The 19,449-nt window shown below is 34.6% G+C and overlaps 1 protein-coding gene across 20 annotated transcripts in view; it reads right to left on the bottom strand.

Annotated features, from left to right (window-relative positions):
* PPFIA2 (PPFI scaffold protein A2) overlaps positions 1 to 19,449 on the bottom strand; it is a 478,162-nt gene that overhangs the window by 50,427 nt on the left and 408,286 nt on the right. For all 20 annotated transcript variants that reach the window (XM_040491314.1, XM_040491316.1, XM_040491319.1 and 17 more), the window contains one exon: positions 10,572 to 10,665. In XM_040491314.1, the coding sequence (XP_040347248.1) occupies positions 10,572 to 10,665 (94 nt within the window). The remainder of the gene's footprint in view (positions 1 to 10,571; positions 10,666 to 19,449) is intronic.

Genomic DNA, 19,449 nt, shown 5'->3' with positions numbered 1-19,449 from the left:
GGCAGCAAATAATTTAGGGCACTCAGATGGTTTCTTCCTTCTCTCCCTCTAAAGCAGAATGTGAGTTCATCTGCAGAGGATGCAGCTTTGAGAACAGTGGAGTTCTCTAACAAAAGTTTCAAGGAGTAGAAACAAGATTGGTAAGAGAAAAATACTGTAATTACAGGGCACTGATGAAATGCCAAAGGAAGCTGGCCCGGAGTCTTGTACTATAATGTTCTCCAGCAGCATAAAGGTGTTCAGTTGTAGACATAGAGAAAGAAAATTCATTGGTGGCAGCAATAGTGGCATGTGGATACAACCAAATGAAAGAAGAGCAAAAAAAAAAAAAAAAAAAGAGGAATTTTTGAGTGTGTTGAAATCATGGACATGGAATCTAAGCTAAATAGGAAGCAAGGAGAGAACAGAAAGGGGCAACTGTGCTGGGAAAGGATAGAAGTTAAGAAGAATGATAGTTGAAGAAAATGACAAAACAAAGCTGAGAGGAGACTATGGTTAGGAAGGAATGATCTGTTTGAATTAGTAAGAATTAGTAATTTTGGAATAAGAGTGATTTGGAGGAGATGAGATGATATAGAATATGACCATGGAAAGTGTCTGACTTGAGTAGAGAATGGCATTGGAAGCCATGACACTTACAGATTAAATTGTGAGTGGGTGATCTATGTGGATATTAGGGCACCACAGGGTGATGGAAAGGTTTACTTTATGTATAAAGACATGGGACACATTGAAAATAAATGGTCAAGCATATTTCTAGTGATCTTTATAAATGAAAGGAAATGGTTCAGAAGTTTTCAGTATGGTCCATCATCACACTACTGCAGAAATAACTTTAGTTAATACTGATTTCACTCTAGTTCCATCTGTGTCATTGCAATGGCAAGATTTCATTCTTTTTTGATGGCTGAGTAATATTCCATTGTACATATATACCACATCGTCTATATTCATTCATCAGTCGATGGAGTTAGAGTGTATTATGCTAAGTGAAATAAGTCAGTCAGAGAAAGACAAATACTCATATGTGGAATTCTGGAAACAAAACAGATGAACATATGGGAAGGGGGAAAAGAGAGACAGGGAAGCAAACCATAACAGACTCATTCCTATAGAGAACAAACTGAAAGTTGTTGGAGGGAGGTGGGTGGGGGATGGGCTAGATGGGTGATGGGTACTAAGGAGGGCACGTGTTGTGATGAGCACTGGGTATTGTATGTAAATGATGAATCACTAAATTCTGTTCCTGAAATCAATATTATACTATGTTAACCTAAAATTTAAAGGAAAAATTAGAAGGAAAAAAAATCAAGTTAATACTAATTTCAAATAGTTAGAGATTTTTCAGACTCTTTTAAAGAGGTTAAGAAATCTTTATTCTTCTAAGAATTTTGTTCATTTGCCTAGCAAATCTAACCCAGTCAAACACAGTTAAAGTTGTGGTTCTGTAAAATCTGAAACAAAGACATTTCTTTGTATTTTTACATACATGTACATAAAATATACATATATCCATACATATGTTTTTAGGGGACATATAGAACTAGTTTTTAAAATAAAACTCTGGAAATAAGATACAGATAATCACTGCTCTCCTTAGAAATGTAGAAACAAAGAAGAGAATCTTATTCGATAGGTGGCTAATTTTAAATAACTGTGGGAAGAGATAGCATCTTCAAAGACCTTATGAAAAACCTATGCAGAGCCAATATAAGATCCTATATTTGTGGAAACAAATGTGGAGAATTCTTTCCAGATTAAGATGTCAGCATTATATTTAAAGGTACCCTAATTAGTGACTTTTTTCTTCTAAAAAAGGAGCTTAATTATCCTTGGTATTCGATACTAACTTTTTAAGTTTTATTGGAATGAATTGTGTAAGATTGATTCAAGCACACATTTAAATTTCCTACATAGCTTATTTGTAAGTGCTCATTACCATTCTTACATCAAACTTGGAGATATTATGTGTGGCTAATTATATGAAAAAAAGCAATTTTATAACACAGCTACATTTTGTGCTTTGAAACTATCTCCTCTTCCCAGTATTAAAAGAAATAGTTTGGTTTCAATATATTTATTGCTCATATTGAAAGATGGGATAAGGTCAGATGACAAACTAATTATCCTCCAGAAAAAAAAAATGCTACTCTTTTCGGAGTATAAAGAGGGTGAGGGATTCTGTATTGACTCCCTATATAAACCATTCAAATATATAGGATATAAAGGTCCAGCTGACAAACAACTACATACTTTAAATTGCAGCTTTACCCTGAGATCCCAAATAATTTAGAAAAAGGCTGGACTCAAGAGATCCAGACTCTTGTATCATACAGTGCCTGGAAAGCTATGTTTCCTCATAGGTGGAGGAAAATCTACCTCAAAGGCTTTGTGAAAATTAAAAGATAATACATGGAAAACAGGTAGTATAGTACCTAGAATACTGTAACTGCTCAATGTGATTATCAAATTCTTATTACATATATAATAAATATTATCATTACTATACAAAGAATGAGGAGGAAAATGGAACAGGGGTAATTACAAACAAGTATTAGATATTAAGTATATTAAGACAATAACATACAAGATGGGAAGTAGAGAGAGATAAGGCTGGTGAGATAAATAGGAACCAGATGATGCAGGGATTTATGGGCCATATAAAGTCATCTGGAATTTATCCTAGAGAAGCTAGATAATAACTGAGGGATTCTAGGCAAGTTCAGAAATATAATTTAGATAGATCTCTTTAGCTGAAGTACAAAGAACAGATTACAGGAAGGCAAGAATGTATCATGGTTTTAGTATGATGATCTGAAAAAGGAAAGAAGAAAACCAATACATTTGAGAGATTTTAAAGAGATAGTATATGGAGCAAGAGTATACAGAGGTGCACAGAGGTACACAAAGGAAGAATAAGGACAAGGACGACCAAGGGCAAAGATGAAGCCTAGTTTTCTGGTTTGGTCATCTGAGTAGAAGTCACTGCCCTAGTTCCTATTATTTTCTTAGGATTTCTTCTTTACTTGAGAGTTCTTTCTCTTGGCAGAATCTGGATCTCTGTTGTTTATACCCCACACATTCCTAATTATTTCTAGCATACCTTGAAGACATGTTTGATATAATCTTGCTATACTGGTCATGTTCCTTGGAACATATGCTGGTTTGAATATATCCACTTAAAGTATATTTTCCAGAAATTAACACAATATCCAACTATAATCTGAGCAGTACATAGAATTTTGGCCCTATCCATTGCTTTTATCGATATTGAAAATCATTAACCCCCTTGCTAGACATTGCTAACTTGTCTTTTTTGTAGAAACAGAGATCTTAGGAGTTGCAGTTAAGATCCCTCTATACCTACAGGCATACCATATCCCCCATACACAAGTAACCAGTAAGTAGAGTCGTAAAATTGGATGTAGAATTATATAAACACCCTATTAAACTTTATCTTGTTAGATTTGGGCCTCTATGTAAAGGTATTCCTTAAATAAAATAATTTATCTAAAAATTTAACTATGTCTTCCAGCTTCATTCTTCCACAAATCTGATACTCTTATTTAAGTCACCTGTGAAAGAACGGAGTCTGTCACCTTCTATTTTACTTAGTCCTCACCAGTTCTTTTGTTCAGCCCCTTCGGTTACAATGGTTTCATCAGTTGTAAACCCATTTTGCTAGTTTCAATCCAATCTTGTGTCTAGAAGTAAATTAAATACCTTGCTGAACTCAATAAATGGTGCTTCTACAGTATTTTTTCCTCCTCTACATGTCTAGAAAATGTTTGAAAAGTTTAAGGGCACAGTTTATTCTTAAAGGATTCCGTTTACTCTTGGTAATCAATAATCTCCTTTCTTACTGATCAAAAATAATCTAATAAATATTATAGATTTATTTTGGCAACTAACAATGAGGTGAGCAGTCCCTAGCTTGGAGAACAACTTTGAAATAAGAACATTAGGTAGCTTTAGGTTTGCAGCACTTTTTTTTTTTATTCTGTTCAAAGACTAGTGATTTAGAGAAAGGATCATGGCCTCTGAAATACCTAAGTGCAATTATTTGTTTTCACATCTGTATTTCTACAAGTGCTCTGAAAAATGGAACTGTGCAATTTGAATATCAGTAGTTTCCAACACAGTTCTTGGGACATAATAGGCATTAAGGGAATGAGTAAAAAATGATCATTTGTGTATTCTATTAATCTAGGATATACTTCAGTAAAGACAAATGATATGGAGTTATTTAGAAAAGGAGATCATTCTTCTAGTATATGTAGCTATCTTAAGTTTTAATTTCCTATTACTAATTTTTATTTTAATCATTCCATATCATAAATGTTTCCCCTGAGCAGAAAGTATAGAGACTATATAGCACTTCTGTTCTACTTATTCTGATCTATGAACATTGCACTGTTGGCTCAAAACAGCAGCTCTATTCATTCTGAATTCTTTTCCTTCCTTCAAATAGATAAAATATATCTAAATATAGTTAGTTATAAAAACACTTGGATTTTCCTTAGCTTTAATTTTCCTAAAAAATAAATCAATGCATTTTGGCCTTTAGCCTTCAGATATTATTATTTTCTTAGGTTTAGGGAATTTTTTACAATTGTCCATGGTTGGAGTCAGATGGCTACGTAGGATCAGATGGCAAGGCAATGGTTAGCGCTAGCTCAGTGCAGGTAGAGAAGACATACTTGTGAAGTTTCGAGTAAGAAATTGAGACACATTTCCCAGAGAAATATTGAGAACATTAGGTTTGGGTTCTGAAGTATTTTATTTTGTTAGATCCTTTTGAGTTGAGTTCCCAGATGTTCCCCTTGCAGTCATGTCTGTATAAAACGAACCTATGACTATAACTGATTGACCCAAGCACACATATCTGTTCCTCACTAAGCCAATCACATGCTTTCACCTAGGAATTTAAAATTTGGACTTAGGTGACACAGAAAATATGAGTTCTTGGGGTGCCTGGGCGGCTCAGTCGGTTAAGCTTCTGACTTTGGCTCAGGTCGTGATCTCACAGTTTGTGAGTTTGAGCTCCACACTGGTCTCTGAGCTAACAGCTCAGAGCCCACATCGGATCCGCTGTCTCCCTCTCTCTGCCCCTTCCCTGCTCATGCTCTCTCTCTATCGGAAATAGATAAATAAACATTAAAAGAAAGAAAGAAAATATGAATTCTTGATAACACTCTACAGAAATATTTCATAATCTCTTACTGCTGAAATTTTGGAGGTGTGCTGGCTCTGTTGTTTCTGAAATCTCTGATACTCTAATAACCTACCATGAATTCTCGTTTTTGCTTTATCTAGTCAGATTCAATTCCTATAACAGGCTTACGAGATAGATTTTTGAGGAGGAAGCAAAGACATTTACCTTCAATATATATAGCACTACTTCGAAGGGAAAATGTATTCAAAGCTTCCAACACATGTCTTACAAACTAACCTCTGGAATGCAATTCATTTATAAGTTTAACTTGGCACACAGACACTTAATAAATATTTATTAAATGAGAGAATGTAGTGGAATTTATGTGATACCTCTAATTATGAATATTTTCAGTGATATTTATTTTACTTAGAGATATGCAAACTCTGAACCTTCCAAATGCCAAAGATTAAAAGTGCCGAGTCTCAAAACACATTAAAGATTATGCACTGAGGAAGACCCTTAGGACTGCAATGGAAATAAATTAACTAAATCTATAGAGCTTCACTTTTATGTCTTTGAAGTTCTAACATAAAGATTCATTGGTAGTGATTAACTATGACTGCCATGCTTCAAGGATAAAACCGCTTCTCTGGAGGATGCTACTGATAGCTGAGTTGGAATGTTAATTTCATTTTAATGATGTTGAAGAATTGATTTCAAATCCATATTCATTTAGCAATGATATCCATTTGGAAGAATATAACATATCTAACACAATAATAATAATATATTACCTACATTATAGCTAAAGAGTGAAAATGACAAATTAGTGTATTAATATTTATATGGTACTTTTCAGTTTTAGTCTCAAGGTACAAAAGATTTCAGTATACATGCACGTTTCAAAAAACATATACCATGTGAAAGTGCAGGAGGAAAATCAGCAGATAAAAATTAGGATAAAGACTTCAGAACATATATATCTGGAGATATGTATCCATTTACAGGGTATTCTGTCAATTTTAATATGTTCACTGACTATCAAAGACTGTCATGAGAATTAGGTACATTGCTATTGAAACAAACAAGTTCATCTTTAATCTCATAAGTCTCTAAAAATAAGCTTCTTGGAAGTAAAGTTGAGCCTAAATATGAAATTTTTAAAAGTCAGTACATGTAAAACAGTTCAGGTTAACAAGTCTCCAGATTGCAACTATAAAGTAAAAATATGAAACAAAAAATATTTGAATGGAAACATGCTTATGATATTTCTGAACCCCGAAGAGAAAAATCTTAACATGTTCAGAGAGAGAGAGAAGAAGCCCTACATGTTATATACAAAAGTGACAACTAATTGACATTAGATATAACTAGAGGCAAGAAGAAGTTTATAGTCCTTGATTCTAGAGGGACACATTTACAAAATCGCAATATTGTAGATGCTATTTTCAAGGAGAAGTGGGGATTATATTTGTACACCTTGCAAGTCTGTGACAACCCAGATTTTTCTGTGTCAGGTAAATTTGTTGAATTTTGGGGTTCAGTTTTAGGAAACCACCCCTTTTTTGCCATATACTTAAGTCATATTCTAACCATTTGATTGGTGATAAAGCTGACATTTTGATCTCTAATTGCCTGACTCCTTTGTCTATCATCAAATAGATTCTCAACTTGGAATATGTTGTACACCTGAAACTAATATAATATTTTATGTTAATTATACTTCAATAAAAATATTATGCTCAGAGAAAACAATAAAAAGAAATTCAGGTTTTTATGAGCCAGACCATGTAAGTTTGTGACCTTGCAACAGTTTCTATCATGCCACACAATTACCTTTTGTATTTGCGTGGCTGGCTTCAGTTGGCCACTTTGAGCAAGTAGCTGTAGGTCTTAGATTAAAACATTAGCTGGAGAGCTAAGAAAGGGAAACAAGTTCTTAAATATCAGGGTGACAGTTACAAAAGGGAAGAGGTGGAATTCTCAGGTCTAGTTGCTCATAATGTGAATTTTAGAAATGGTAATGCCATTTAGTATGTGTTGAGTCAGAGAAGGTGCTTGGAGTCCACTGAAATCAAACAAAGGATGATGGACAAGATCTCAGAGAGCAGTGACACTCCGGAAGCAGCCCACATCAAGAAAACTACAAGAATCACAGTTTTAATATGAAGAGAACATATTGAGAGTACTACGTGACTCAATGCTTAAAGATTAGGAGAGCTATACCATGAGGCTATAGAAAAACTGGTCAAATTTTAATGGGGAAGACCAGAGAAATTAATGTGAAGTACTCAAGGAATTACTAGATGAGTTTCAGCTTGACACAATCATTGTAGGTATTAACTGTACCCTCTATCAACCTGCTGGAACAATGGATGCAATTAAAGCTTTAAAGGAAAGTGTAGTAAAGACAAGGCATAGTAAAAGCAAACCAGGCAGAACAATAGTAGATCAACTTCAGGCCTAGGTGAGACTGTGTTCTGATGGGATAGCACCTGAGTGATAACTCAGGTCACCCAAATCAAGAAGGGAAAGGTTGGCAAGATTTTCTTGAAAGTGGGTGCTTTCGCAGATCCAGTATTGTCCTATTCCTATTTCTGATCATAGGGAAATAACTAGAAATATAAGAAAAACAAATGCCTACATCACAAAGCAAAGTAAAAGAAGGAAGTAGGGACACAGAGCCAGTAAGCTGTCTTAACCTATGTATGTTGAATATACTGGATCGCAAATGTGCCTCAAATTAGACCTTTGTTTGAGAATGCCAACATTACAAATTTCTGAACTTTGCAAGAATCTGGACTATCTTGCATGCTGTTCTCTGTAAGTATCTCCCACATATGGGTTTTTTTAAAAAAAAATGTGTCATAACTTCTTTAGATAAGATTTCTCTCAATTAAATTTAAATTCACAGATTGTCAACTGTAGGTACCTGATACGCTAGTAAAGTTGAAAATAAGATTTTTATTCAGCTCTGCTTATTACCATTGAGACTAAGGAAGCTCTGATAGGAATTTTGGGGCAGTGAACATAGGTCTAAGTTAATGCTAGACCTTCATGCTAGACTTCATGCTAGAAACATCATTTGGCTTGGTCAATGGATAGAATGTAGATAAACAATTGGCAGGAAGCCACAGTCATTGCGACTATGCACATAAACTCTAATTGTTCAAAATTTTGAAAGAAATTACCTCATTTTTGCTTTTGTTTATTTTTCAATAAAATGTATTTGATTTTTTCCTCCATCTTGAAAGACTAATAAACGTGAAATAATTTATTTTGTCTAGCTTATAAAACTCATTAGATGAGATTTTGGTAATCCAGAAACTAAGGCATAGTGTCATCCAAGTCCTGAATAAGTATTAGCACTTACATACATCTCATAAATACTGGTTACATATTTATACACATGGAATAATCAATAATACCAGAAATACTCCTGTCCTTCCATTAATCAACTCTGCCTTGTCTTGTTGGATCCATTTTAACCCAAATACTATTATTCTATAAGAAATAATTGTACTGAGAAATGTTATTATTATATTATAGAATTTTCTTAATATTCTTCTTAATATTAAAGGCCAGTATTTTATTTAACACATTGTAAAATTATATTTTGACAAAACATATTGCAAAATAACACTCAAAAATCAAGTACAGTAAAATCTTCAAACTAAGTCCAGAATTAAAACTGGTTTCTGACTATGAGGGTAGTCAGGATTTGGGAAATAATTCCATAAAGTTAACATTAAGTCAATCCAACAGAAAGAGATAAAATGTAAATATATTATTGTTTAAATCCTGCATAATTGGAATGTTTAATTTTAGTGGCTGTTGAAAAGGACATTTAATTTGGTTCCATAAACAACCAATGAACTATGTTGTTTGCCTCAATATCATCCTTGCATGCAATGTGAAAACAGGCCAAATTGCCATTATATGTAAGTATTTCATTATAGGAGAAATGAAAATTAACCTTTAAGTGAAATAAAACAAGTTCATTATCCAGGCTGGGCTTTAATCACTCTTATTCCTTTAGACTTAAAGTAATTTTGAATAAATAAAATTGAAAGTTCTTTACACTTGAAATAAATTGTAAAGACTTTATCAAAAGAAGATTTTTTTAGAAGAATGGTTTCTCAATAAAGAGGCAAAAAATTGAATAAAAAATTCCTTGATAGTAATAAATAAAGGTAAGACATTTCAAACAGATTGTAATAATATTTAATTATACATTCAGTGATCAGTAATGAAAAAAGAAATGTCTACTAGTATTGAATAACACCGAGCAGTTGGCTATATTCAAGAAATAATCTTCTCAAGGTAATTTTTTCTGCACAGTATTTCTATTAAATTTGGATATATATGTGTATATCAATATAATATATATATATATTGGATATACTTATACATTGGATATGTATTATGGACTATGTAGAAAATTAGTGAAATAATTAGGCTAGTGAGCTTTTCTACAACTTGCAAGTCTGTATTTCCTCATTATTAGTAAACATCTGTAAAGCAAATGAGAAGGCAAAATATGAAGTCAGTTGATTACACTGAATACTATAACCCCATGAGCATATCTGCTACAATAATGATGACTAGAGAAATGAATATTATTTCATAGGAAAGAAAGTAAACATAAAAACTACAAACACAATATAAATATAAAATATATGAGAAGGAGGAGCGGAAAAGAAGTAACCCACCAATAGATTCTGGAAGAGAGAAATCCTTTGGTTTTTAAAGAACATGTTCTATAGGTACTAGTTCATCACCGAAAGATGTTACTTTGTATTTTAAAAATATGTTACTTATGGACCCCACTAGCTTTCTAACAGCTGCTGAGACTCAACATTTGCCAATTTTGAAAGTCATTTAAATGTTCCATATTATATATATGAATGAAAAGATACACTATAATTTCCTGCCAGATGCAAAACAATCTGCTCTGGGTCTAAAATAAATTATGTTCAATCAGTCAGGGAAATATTCTTTTAAATACTCCTGTATAAGAGGAGATACTTTAATTGTCAGAGGAAACACGAAGTTGGATAGTATACATTCCCTTTTTATCATACCAATTCAGCCCTGAATTTCACATCAAATAGATTATCACATTACTTACAAGGCTACATTTAAATATTTTAAATATATATGATTTTTGCAATCAATGCATTGGTCTCTTAGAAGAAACTGTTGATTTCTACTACAGGTCAGAGATGTGTACATCTATTTCAAACCGTAGCTCAGCAGAACCAGAAAACTCCAGAATTGAATAGTTTTAGGGAATACTAGAACAACAATGGCCTTAGTCTATTGTTTCCAATGACTGTCTTTTTAACTCCCCCACAAATGATAAAGAGTAAGTGCAAGTTAGAAAATAGAGGAAGAAAATCTCCAAACCTACTTTTTCTTCAGCCTTCTATCCTTCTCAGCTTGAGTTCCAAGTTTGCCTAACCCCAGGGACTCCTGAGCAGCAGCTTCAGTCTCCATAAAGCCTCCTGTGAAAAAGTAACTATTCATGTTAGGTTGGATACACTGGGTCAATTCTGAAAATAAATTTTTAAAAGTTGTTTGTTCAACTGCTCAGTATCACGAATTCTTTTTCTTTTTTGAATCGTCCTTATACTGCCAAACCAACATGCATAAAATGGCATGGGTACATAAATGAACGTACACTGAGAGAATGAAAAGAAAAGGTAACGACTGACCTACTATTCATACCACCTCGACATAATACATAATCTATGGAATATACACTCCATGGAATATACAAGTTTCAAGGTCTCTTTTTCTTCTTATGAAAAAGAAGAGCACATATCTGTGTAGTGCATGAAATTTGTTTTCAATATTTGAAATTTGACATATTTGATGTAAAATGGGATAAATGATAGCCCAATGAACACAATCGGGTGCATGTCTTCAATTCTAAGTCAAGAGACTATATAAGTATTTGCTGACGTCTAAAGAGTTTGCATATCCTCCTTCTGGCACCCGCTTTTCCTCACCTGGCTGACTCCTTTATCCTTCAGTATATGCCTTACTTCCAGAACTTCATATGTTCTGGCAGGTTACTTTTGTTTTGTAAATTTCATAATTATATCTGAAAAAAAAAAACCTATATCTTCAAAAAATCTTGGTAAGAATGGTTCTTATCCCAGCAAGCCACTAATTATTTGGTATAGCGTCATTTTTATTGGTGCTGAAAAATATGCAATATACATAACCTTGAAAGGAAAGGAAGAGGAAAGAAAAGTATGTTGGGCATCAAATAGAATTACATATTTCACAATGCAATTATTTCATCCAGGATCCATAAACATATAGGTAATTCATAAATTCTTAGTTACACTTGAAAAATGAGAACTTAATCCTGGACTCTGTTTTCTTTTTGGTATTTACCATATGCAAAAAACATGAAGTCAAGGTAAGTGAAAAAATGTTCACTATTTTTAAGTGGGTTAAAGTACACATTTTCAAATTTTTTTTATGTTTATTTTTGAGACAGAGAGAGACAGAGCATGAATGGGGGAGGGTCAGAGAGAGGGAGACACAGAATCTGAAGCAGGCTCCAGCCTCCGAGCTGTCAGCACAGAGCCCGACACGGGTCTCAAACTCACGGGCTGTGAGATCATGACCTGAGCCAAAGTCGGACGCTTAACCGACTGAGCCACCCAGGCGCCCCAAAGTACACATATTTTTTAAATGGAAGGGATTTCAATTCCAGTTAAGCTCAAGATTAGGTAGAAAGAATTAAGCTAATACCAACTCTTACAAAGGCTACTACTACTACCCACACAAATGTAACCAATATGTCAATAAATAAAATTATTAAAGATAATTTTACTATTCTGCCACTGTAATTTCCTGACTTCACATTTGCAGGGCTTGACCAAGTTATGGTTTCTCTAGTGAAAAGTAATATCTTACTAAAGTGTCAGTGAAAAATTTTATTGTTACTGTTTTTCATAATTTATTTTAGCAAACAATTTATAATACTCAATGCTATTAATTCTGGAGCATTGGTATAAATGTTAATCTCATAGCCTAGTAACTCTGTTACTGAACTATATCATTGTAACACAATCCTCTTTAATTGAAAACACACTGACTGCTGTCTAGATCTAATCAATACTTTTGAGTTCAGGGACAAACATTTACTTTATTCAATTATGCACATGTGCAATTAATACTTAAAAATTTTTTTATTATGAAAGAATTTCATTGGTGGTACCATTAGGAAAGTCATCCACTAGCTGACTGAAGGACTCTTGGGGTTCATTTTTAAATGTGGGATTTTCCATTTATTCACGGCGTGTGAATATTTTATTTCTCTCATTGGTGTACTTGCCTTATTGTATATCTAGAAATTATTATTCACAGTCTGCAAGTAACAAGAAAATTGTTTTCTTGAAGTGAAAACTAAAATGAATGATTCACATAAAAGTTACGAAATTCTTGATCAGATGGGGACACAGAGATTGATGAAGTAGACCCATTAAGTAAACAATGATACACTTCATCCACGAAGTGGTTATATGAATCAGCCTTTTTATATTTTTCCGAGCAAAGAAGAACATATAAATTATCATTTAAATGTTTTTAAGAACCCAACATTTTAATTAGCAAAAATAACATTAAAAAAAATTAAAAGCTCTGGGAGAGAAACAAAGAAAGTTCTAGAAGAATATTGAGAGTCAAAGCTAGACCCAGGAAAATAGATATTAGAATTGTTTCCCATAAATAAAACCATAAAAATAAAAAGCATGAGGAGTTTGGAAATACTCTGAATACTTCAAAATCTAATATCCTTTGAATAGAGCACTTAATAGAGAATTATGGCTACACCCTACTTCAAAATGCCAATAGAAAATGAAACTTATCGGGGCGCCTGGGTGGCGCAGTCGGTTAAGCCTCCGACTTCAGCCAGGTCACGATCTCACGGTCCGTGAGTTCGAGCCCCGCGTCGGGCTCTGGGCTGATGGCTCAGAGCCTGGAGCCTGTTTCCGATTCTGTGTCTCCCTCTCTCTCTGCCCCTCCCCCGTTCATGCTCTGTCTCTCTCTGTCCCAAAAATAAATAAACGTTGAAAAAAAAATTTTGAAAATGAAACTTATTGCCATAGTAGGTACAATTATTTTTAAGCATCACATGTAGGACAGTACCCTTAAGCAGGAGCAAAAGTCTAGTCATGTGCATTTGTTTTAGCCCAGCTAAAACATTTCTGGGTGAGAACCTTCTTTCATAGAAGAATTTTCAGGTTCTGGTAAGGATGATGTCAGCCAAACCAGCTTATGAACTCTTACTTTATGAATGATCATCCCAATCTGTAGAGAGTCTGCCTCATTATTGCCCAGCTGGTAGTGGGTTCATATGGCTGTGTGGGTTTTAAGAATGTCTACCTATTCATCTATACCAATATTTTATTTACTAGTCACACATGGCTATGAAACACTTGAAATGTGGCTAGTCCAAATTAAGTGTTGCAAGTATGAAATACACATATGATTTTGAAAATGTAGTGTTAAAAGAAAGAATATAAGATATCTAATCAATAACTTTATATTGATTACATGTTGAAATACTTCTGATATATAGACAAATAATTATTGAAATTTATCTCACTGGTCTCCTTTTACTTTTCGTAATGTTATATCTGGGATTCACATTTGTGGCTTGAGTTACATTTTTGTTGCACAGCTCTATATATCTCGGTGGTTGTAAACTGGAGACTGTACCAATCTCCATAAGAAATATGAGTATTTGTGTATGTTGGTTGGAGGAGAGAGGCGCATATTCAGATGTCACAGTGACTGCAAAGGGCAACTGATATATAGTGGGCAGGGAACAAGGATTCTAAGCATTCTTCAATGAGAAGAAAATCCTCTAATGTGTCTTTAAAATGGCAGGAGTGCCCCTGATATGAAACATTAGCCTGTGGGAATCTGGGGGGTTGCTCACTCTCCAGGAGGTCTTTTAAGAATATGAAGAGAATATCATTAGCTCCACCCTCTCATGGCATGAGGTATTCAGGAATACAAGGTTTGAGTTTCATGATTCAGAGGATTACTCAGATAATAAACTGCTTATCACTTTTCAATGTCCACCTTGTAGTTGTGCATGCAAACACCAAGCCCAAATCCTCATCTTCAATGAAGTTCTCTGGGCCATCACTATCACTCTTACTTTGTCAAGGTCTTTGAGGAGTTGGAATTGTTGGACACAGGACCACCAGTGGGATGTGAGTGTTCCACTAAAGTATTTTTTTTCTAGCTCCCTTTCTACATAAACATCTTGAGTAACCCCAAATCAGCAGGACAAGGATCTGGTGGTCCAATGTCATACAATATCATTCTAGAGAGCAGGAGTGAGTGGTTCACTTGTCAGATCACCTTCTTGGAAACAGAGTTAGGCCAGTGGCCCAGAACAACCTCATGGCTCTAAGTCTCTGGGCTCCCTGGGATATCTGGTTGACCCCAAGCATGAGGTAGAGAGCATACACTCTGAAGGGAAGCAACAGAGACTCAAATCCACATGGTTTGGTTGGATCAGACACCATGCCTGGATGGCACTTGCCTCCCTGTTTTGTCCTGGGGTCTGAATGATTAAAAAAAAACAAAAACAAAAAAACAGTGCCTTCAGTGATTGGACCCACACAGGTACGAATCTTGGCTAAGAGTCCTGCCCAGATAGCACTGCCAGCCCCAGTCTCTCCCAGGCAACAGAGAGGGATGATAGAAAATTCCAAGGAAAGTACTGCAAAGTATGAGGCTTCCTAAGACCCAGGTCAAGGAGTTCAGTAAAGGACTCTCATATACCTGGATCTATGAATGGTACTGGTTGGAGCCTTCTGTTCATCCAGACTGTGAGGGCAAATATCTCTATGTTGCTTGGTCCTTTGATTCCACTCAAAATAACTTATTTCATGTTGGCCCTTGAGGTACAAGTCTGTAGGAATTTCTAGCCAAAACCCACATTGCAAAGTCTGTGCCTCTTCATTTGTCCAATAGACAAATGGACTTAAAAAGGGATTTCTCACTCCAGAGAGATTAAGACTGCAATCTGTTGCCCATTGGTGATTTCAACTTTTTCATCTGATCTCTCTTCAGTATTAAAGCCATAGAATTCAGTTGGATTTAAACACACTTTGAGTTTGTAAATGGTTACTTCATTGCTCTATATCAGTTACTCCATTAGCTCTCTAAAAAATGCACCTAGACACAGGGCCTGGCTCAAAAAGGGTATGTGATAAACGCTCTCATAATTGAAGCTAAATAGTGTTTTCTTCACAAAAGGCCCTTTCACCATGCAGAGTATGAGTCATCTTTAATAGATACTTTGTGGAATTTACATTGTATCTGTTGGCTCCATAGCATCTAGGAACAATCTAAATTTGGGAGTAAAGGCCAGCACAAGTCACTCAAATTTTATGTGTAGAAATATGCTTGCCAAATAATCCTGGTGCAATGTTGATGCTGTTTTCGTCATTATGAAGTTATTTTCTTTATTATGTTGATTATTGTCAAGGAGTTCAGGCAACTATAATACAATCTGTCAGATGACCATAAAGGAAACAGAATTACAATGTAGTAGGCAAAAAAAAAAAAAAAAAAAAATCTCTTGGAGATGTATAGCCTCTCATATTAATTTAAAGGAAATTCACAAGAGTACCTTTTATTTATTTCTGTATTTAATTATGTATTTGTGTATTTTTACTTAGTGATACATGTATTTTGTACAGCAATAACTGGGTACATTGCCTGTTCAAATTTAATCTATTTTTTTCTTTTTTACTGTTCTGTTTTTCATAGATTTGTCTCATTTGGTTCTATTGGATCAAGTCTCCATTCTTGAAAATCTCTTTGTCTTTGATTTGTGTTGCCCTCTCTTACAATGCCTGTCAATGGCTTCTTTCCCTAAATTTTTTTAATGTTTATTTTATTTTTGAGAGGGAGGGACAGGCAGAGAGTGACGGAGACACAGAATCCGAAGCAGTCTCCAGGCTCTGAGCACAGAGCCTGACGTGGGGCTTGAACTAACAAACTGTGAGATCATGACCAGAGCCGAAGTCAGACACTTAACTGACTGAGCCACCCAGGCACCCCAGTGGCCTCTTTTCTTTATACTTAACATTAATTGTTAACATCAGCTAGGATGGTCATGTGCATTCTGTTCTTTTTTTCTTTATAGTCATTATAATTGGAGTTCTCTGATGACCTGGGAAAGCTGGTGCTTCCCCAGGTAGTAAGCCAAAGAATGTGGTAAGATCACAGAGAGAGAGATTTTGGACCCTCCATAACTCAGTTTTTGAGACAGTCTTTAGAAATAACACCTTTTTTTTTTTTTTCCATTTGTGTTTCCTATCCATATCAATAATCCCAAAATCAGATACCTGTGCTATTGAAATATTCACATACAGTGACTAGGGATGTATTTACCAAGGACAGAGTGAGTCTTAATTAGGCCATTAGAAACCCTTGATCCAAGGGGTCATCATTCTACTTATTAGCACCGTAACAGGAGGACTATTCAACCAGTTACAAACCTCACTGCATTTTTCCATCACCTAGGCCTCATTTTGACGTCTTGTCCACAGGGATGCCATGAGTCACAGCTCATCCACTGCCCTGCCTATTCTCTTCCAGAGTAACTTTGTCAAAGAAAAAAAAAATGAGTGTCATCTGATATAGTTCTTTTTAACACAGTTTAATTTGTTTTGCTTCAAAATAGGTTAATGCCTTCAGATAAAATTAAAAGGCAAGCCCATCAGGGTTCCAATAATTGATGTATAATCATAGATTGTGGGGTTCAAACCCCTTTTCCCTAGCTATGCTGGTAGGATAGACAATGTAGCAGGTAAATTTTTATCTGGGTCAGAAATACGTTGAAGTTTTGTTTTGTTTTAAATAAAAGGTTGTATATGCTTATGTACTCTATCCTACTAATTTGAAAGCTCCTTGATGCCAACAGTTATGCTGTAGCCATTTTACTAAGGCTCATGGTTGGTACTCTAAACTTAAAAGTGTTTCAATATATGTTTATTCACTCAACATAGGAAGACGTAAATGATTTGGGATTATCTGTGTGTTCTTTTTCTTCCCTCAAATTCCCAAGCCTGTTGGGTTTCTCCAGGAGCTTTGATTCACCTTCAATATAGCTTCTACGTAGCTCCAGAGGAGTAGATATTTGTAACTGTCTTCCTCATCAGTATTGCAGTCCTTAGCGTGATTTCGACTCTGGTTTTGTTTATGTGGTAACTTTTTTGTTCTTCAGGGTAAAACAAAATCGCTCAGAGCTCAGAAATCTTCCCAGGGTGATGGTATGATCATGAATAATATTGCTAGTTTCTGATTTGGATGGAGTTGATCACTGATTCACTTTATAACTGGTATGACATAGAGAAGACAAAGTTACTAAAAATAGGTTAGAAAGGCTAGGTTTCAAGAAGAATGTATATTTTTCTAGACTTTAAATTATATTTTGGATACCTTGATTTTGACAGAATATTGTTGGCAAAATTTCTAATGATTCAGTAACTCTTCATCAAAATTAAATTTAAAATAAAATAGAAAAAATCCAAAAGAGAAAGGCAATGGAATATATTTTAAAAGGGAAAAGTAAATTATAGATCCCCAAATGAATATATATGTTTAAATAGGAGTAAATAAAATGATTACTATGTTAGAAAATAGTTTAAAATAACTACCTACACTATTGTTAATTATACTGCAATATATTGGAAATGACAAATAATTTGGTAAGAATATAAATAGTTATCAAACAAGAAATTAAAACAATGCCTTGACACGCACATTTTATATCCAAAAAATAATCGTCTTCTATCTTCTTTCCTTATGCAATAATTTTTTTATAGCCTTAGGAGTTCCTTTCCTGAGAAACAGAAGTCCAAAGAGGATTTAATTCATCTGTTGAGTAACATTTAATCACACAGCTGTCTGGACATTAGTTTTTCATGGCTTCTGATACTTTGTGTGGATTTTACAAAGGCACTTTTGAATATACATTTGTACCTCTGCAAACATAAATATTGCTCTCGGAAATTCTTTCAGTGCCAGGACAGGAAAGTCAGCCAGGAAGTTGGAGCATTACTTGTAAGTAATCATTCCTTTATTTGGGAAACTAAAGAAAGTGCTAAGAGATTTGTATCATTCTGTTCAGCATTCACCATTGGAGGAAGGAGCTAAATATTTTTTCAATAGATTAACTATATTTCTACGTTAAATAAGAAAAGATAGAAAAAAGAAGATGCAATCACAATAACCAATGTGATGAAAAGAGATTTCAGAAGAAAAAATATAGGAAGACACACACACACACACACACACACACACACACACACACACAAGCCAAGTGTATATTTACCTAGGGTCATTTCAAATGTACTGATGTATGTATGTATGTATGTATGTATGTATGTACCTATCTCTTTTAAAGTTTATTTATTTATTTTGATAGAGAGAGAGAGAGAGAGCACACAAGTAGGGGAAGGGCCAAGAGAGGAAAAGAGAGAGAATCTGAAACAGGCTCTGCACTGTTAGTGCAGCCCCTGATGTGGGTCTCGAACCTATGAACCATGAGATCATGAATTGAGCCAAAATCAAGAGTTGGACACTTAATGAATTGAGCTACCCAGGCTCATATACATATATATATATATATGTATATATATATACACACACACACACACACACACATATACACACGTATGTATACACATGTGTGTATACATATATACATATGTGTGTATATACACATATATATAAAGTTTACTTATGTATTTTATATATAAAGTTTATTTATGTATTTTGAGAGAGAGAGAAAGCGTGAGCTATGGAGGGGCAGAGAGAGACAGGGAGAGAGAGAATCCCAAGCGCTGAGAGCACAGAGCCAGACACGGTCTCACTTTCACAAATCAAACTGTGAGATTCTGACCTGAGCAGAAATCAAGACTCGGATGCTTAACCGACTGAGCCACCCAGGCGCCCCTGTACTGATCTATATTTTTATTCCATTAGTGTCCAACAATAACTAACACAATCCCTACTGCCCTATTCCTTCCTCTGTCCTCCCACTTACATACTGTAGAGTTTATTCTGTGGAAAGCTGTGATAGCTTTAAATAAAGAAACCTGTACTTTTTTGGCCTGAATATCACAATTCTTTATTTTGGTTAAAAAGTTATTATGGATTTTTTGTAGGCATCTCAATTTTTTCAACAGAAAACCATTTATATACATCTGTGTTTTAAGCGGCAGTATACTCAGTGG

Source organism: Herpailurus yagouaroundi, unplaced genomic scaffold (assembly GCF_014898765.1).
Source record: "Herpailurus yagouaroundi ecotype Mexico unplaced genomic scaffold, PumYag 182, whole genome shotgun sequence".
Classification (NCBI taxonomy): Eukaryota; Metazoa; Chordata; class Mammalia; order Carnivora; family Felidae; genus Herpailurus; species Herpailurus yagouaroundi.
The sequence above is the reverse complement of the archived record's forward strand: the minus strand, read 5'-3'. Positions and strand labels throughout refer to the sequence as shown.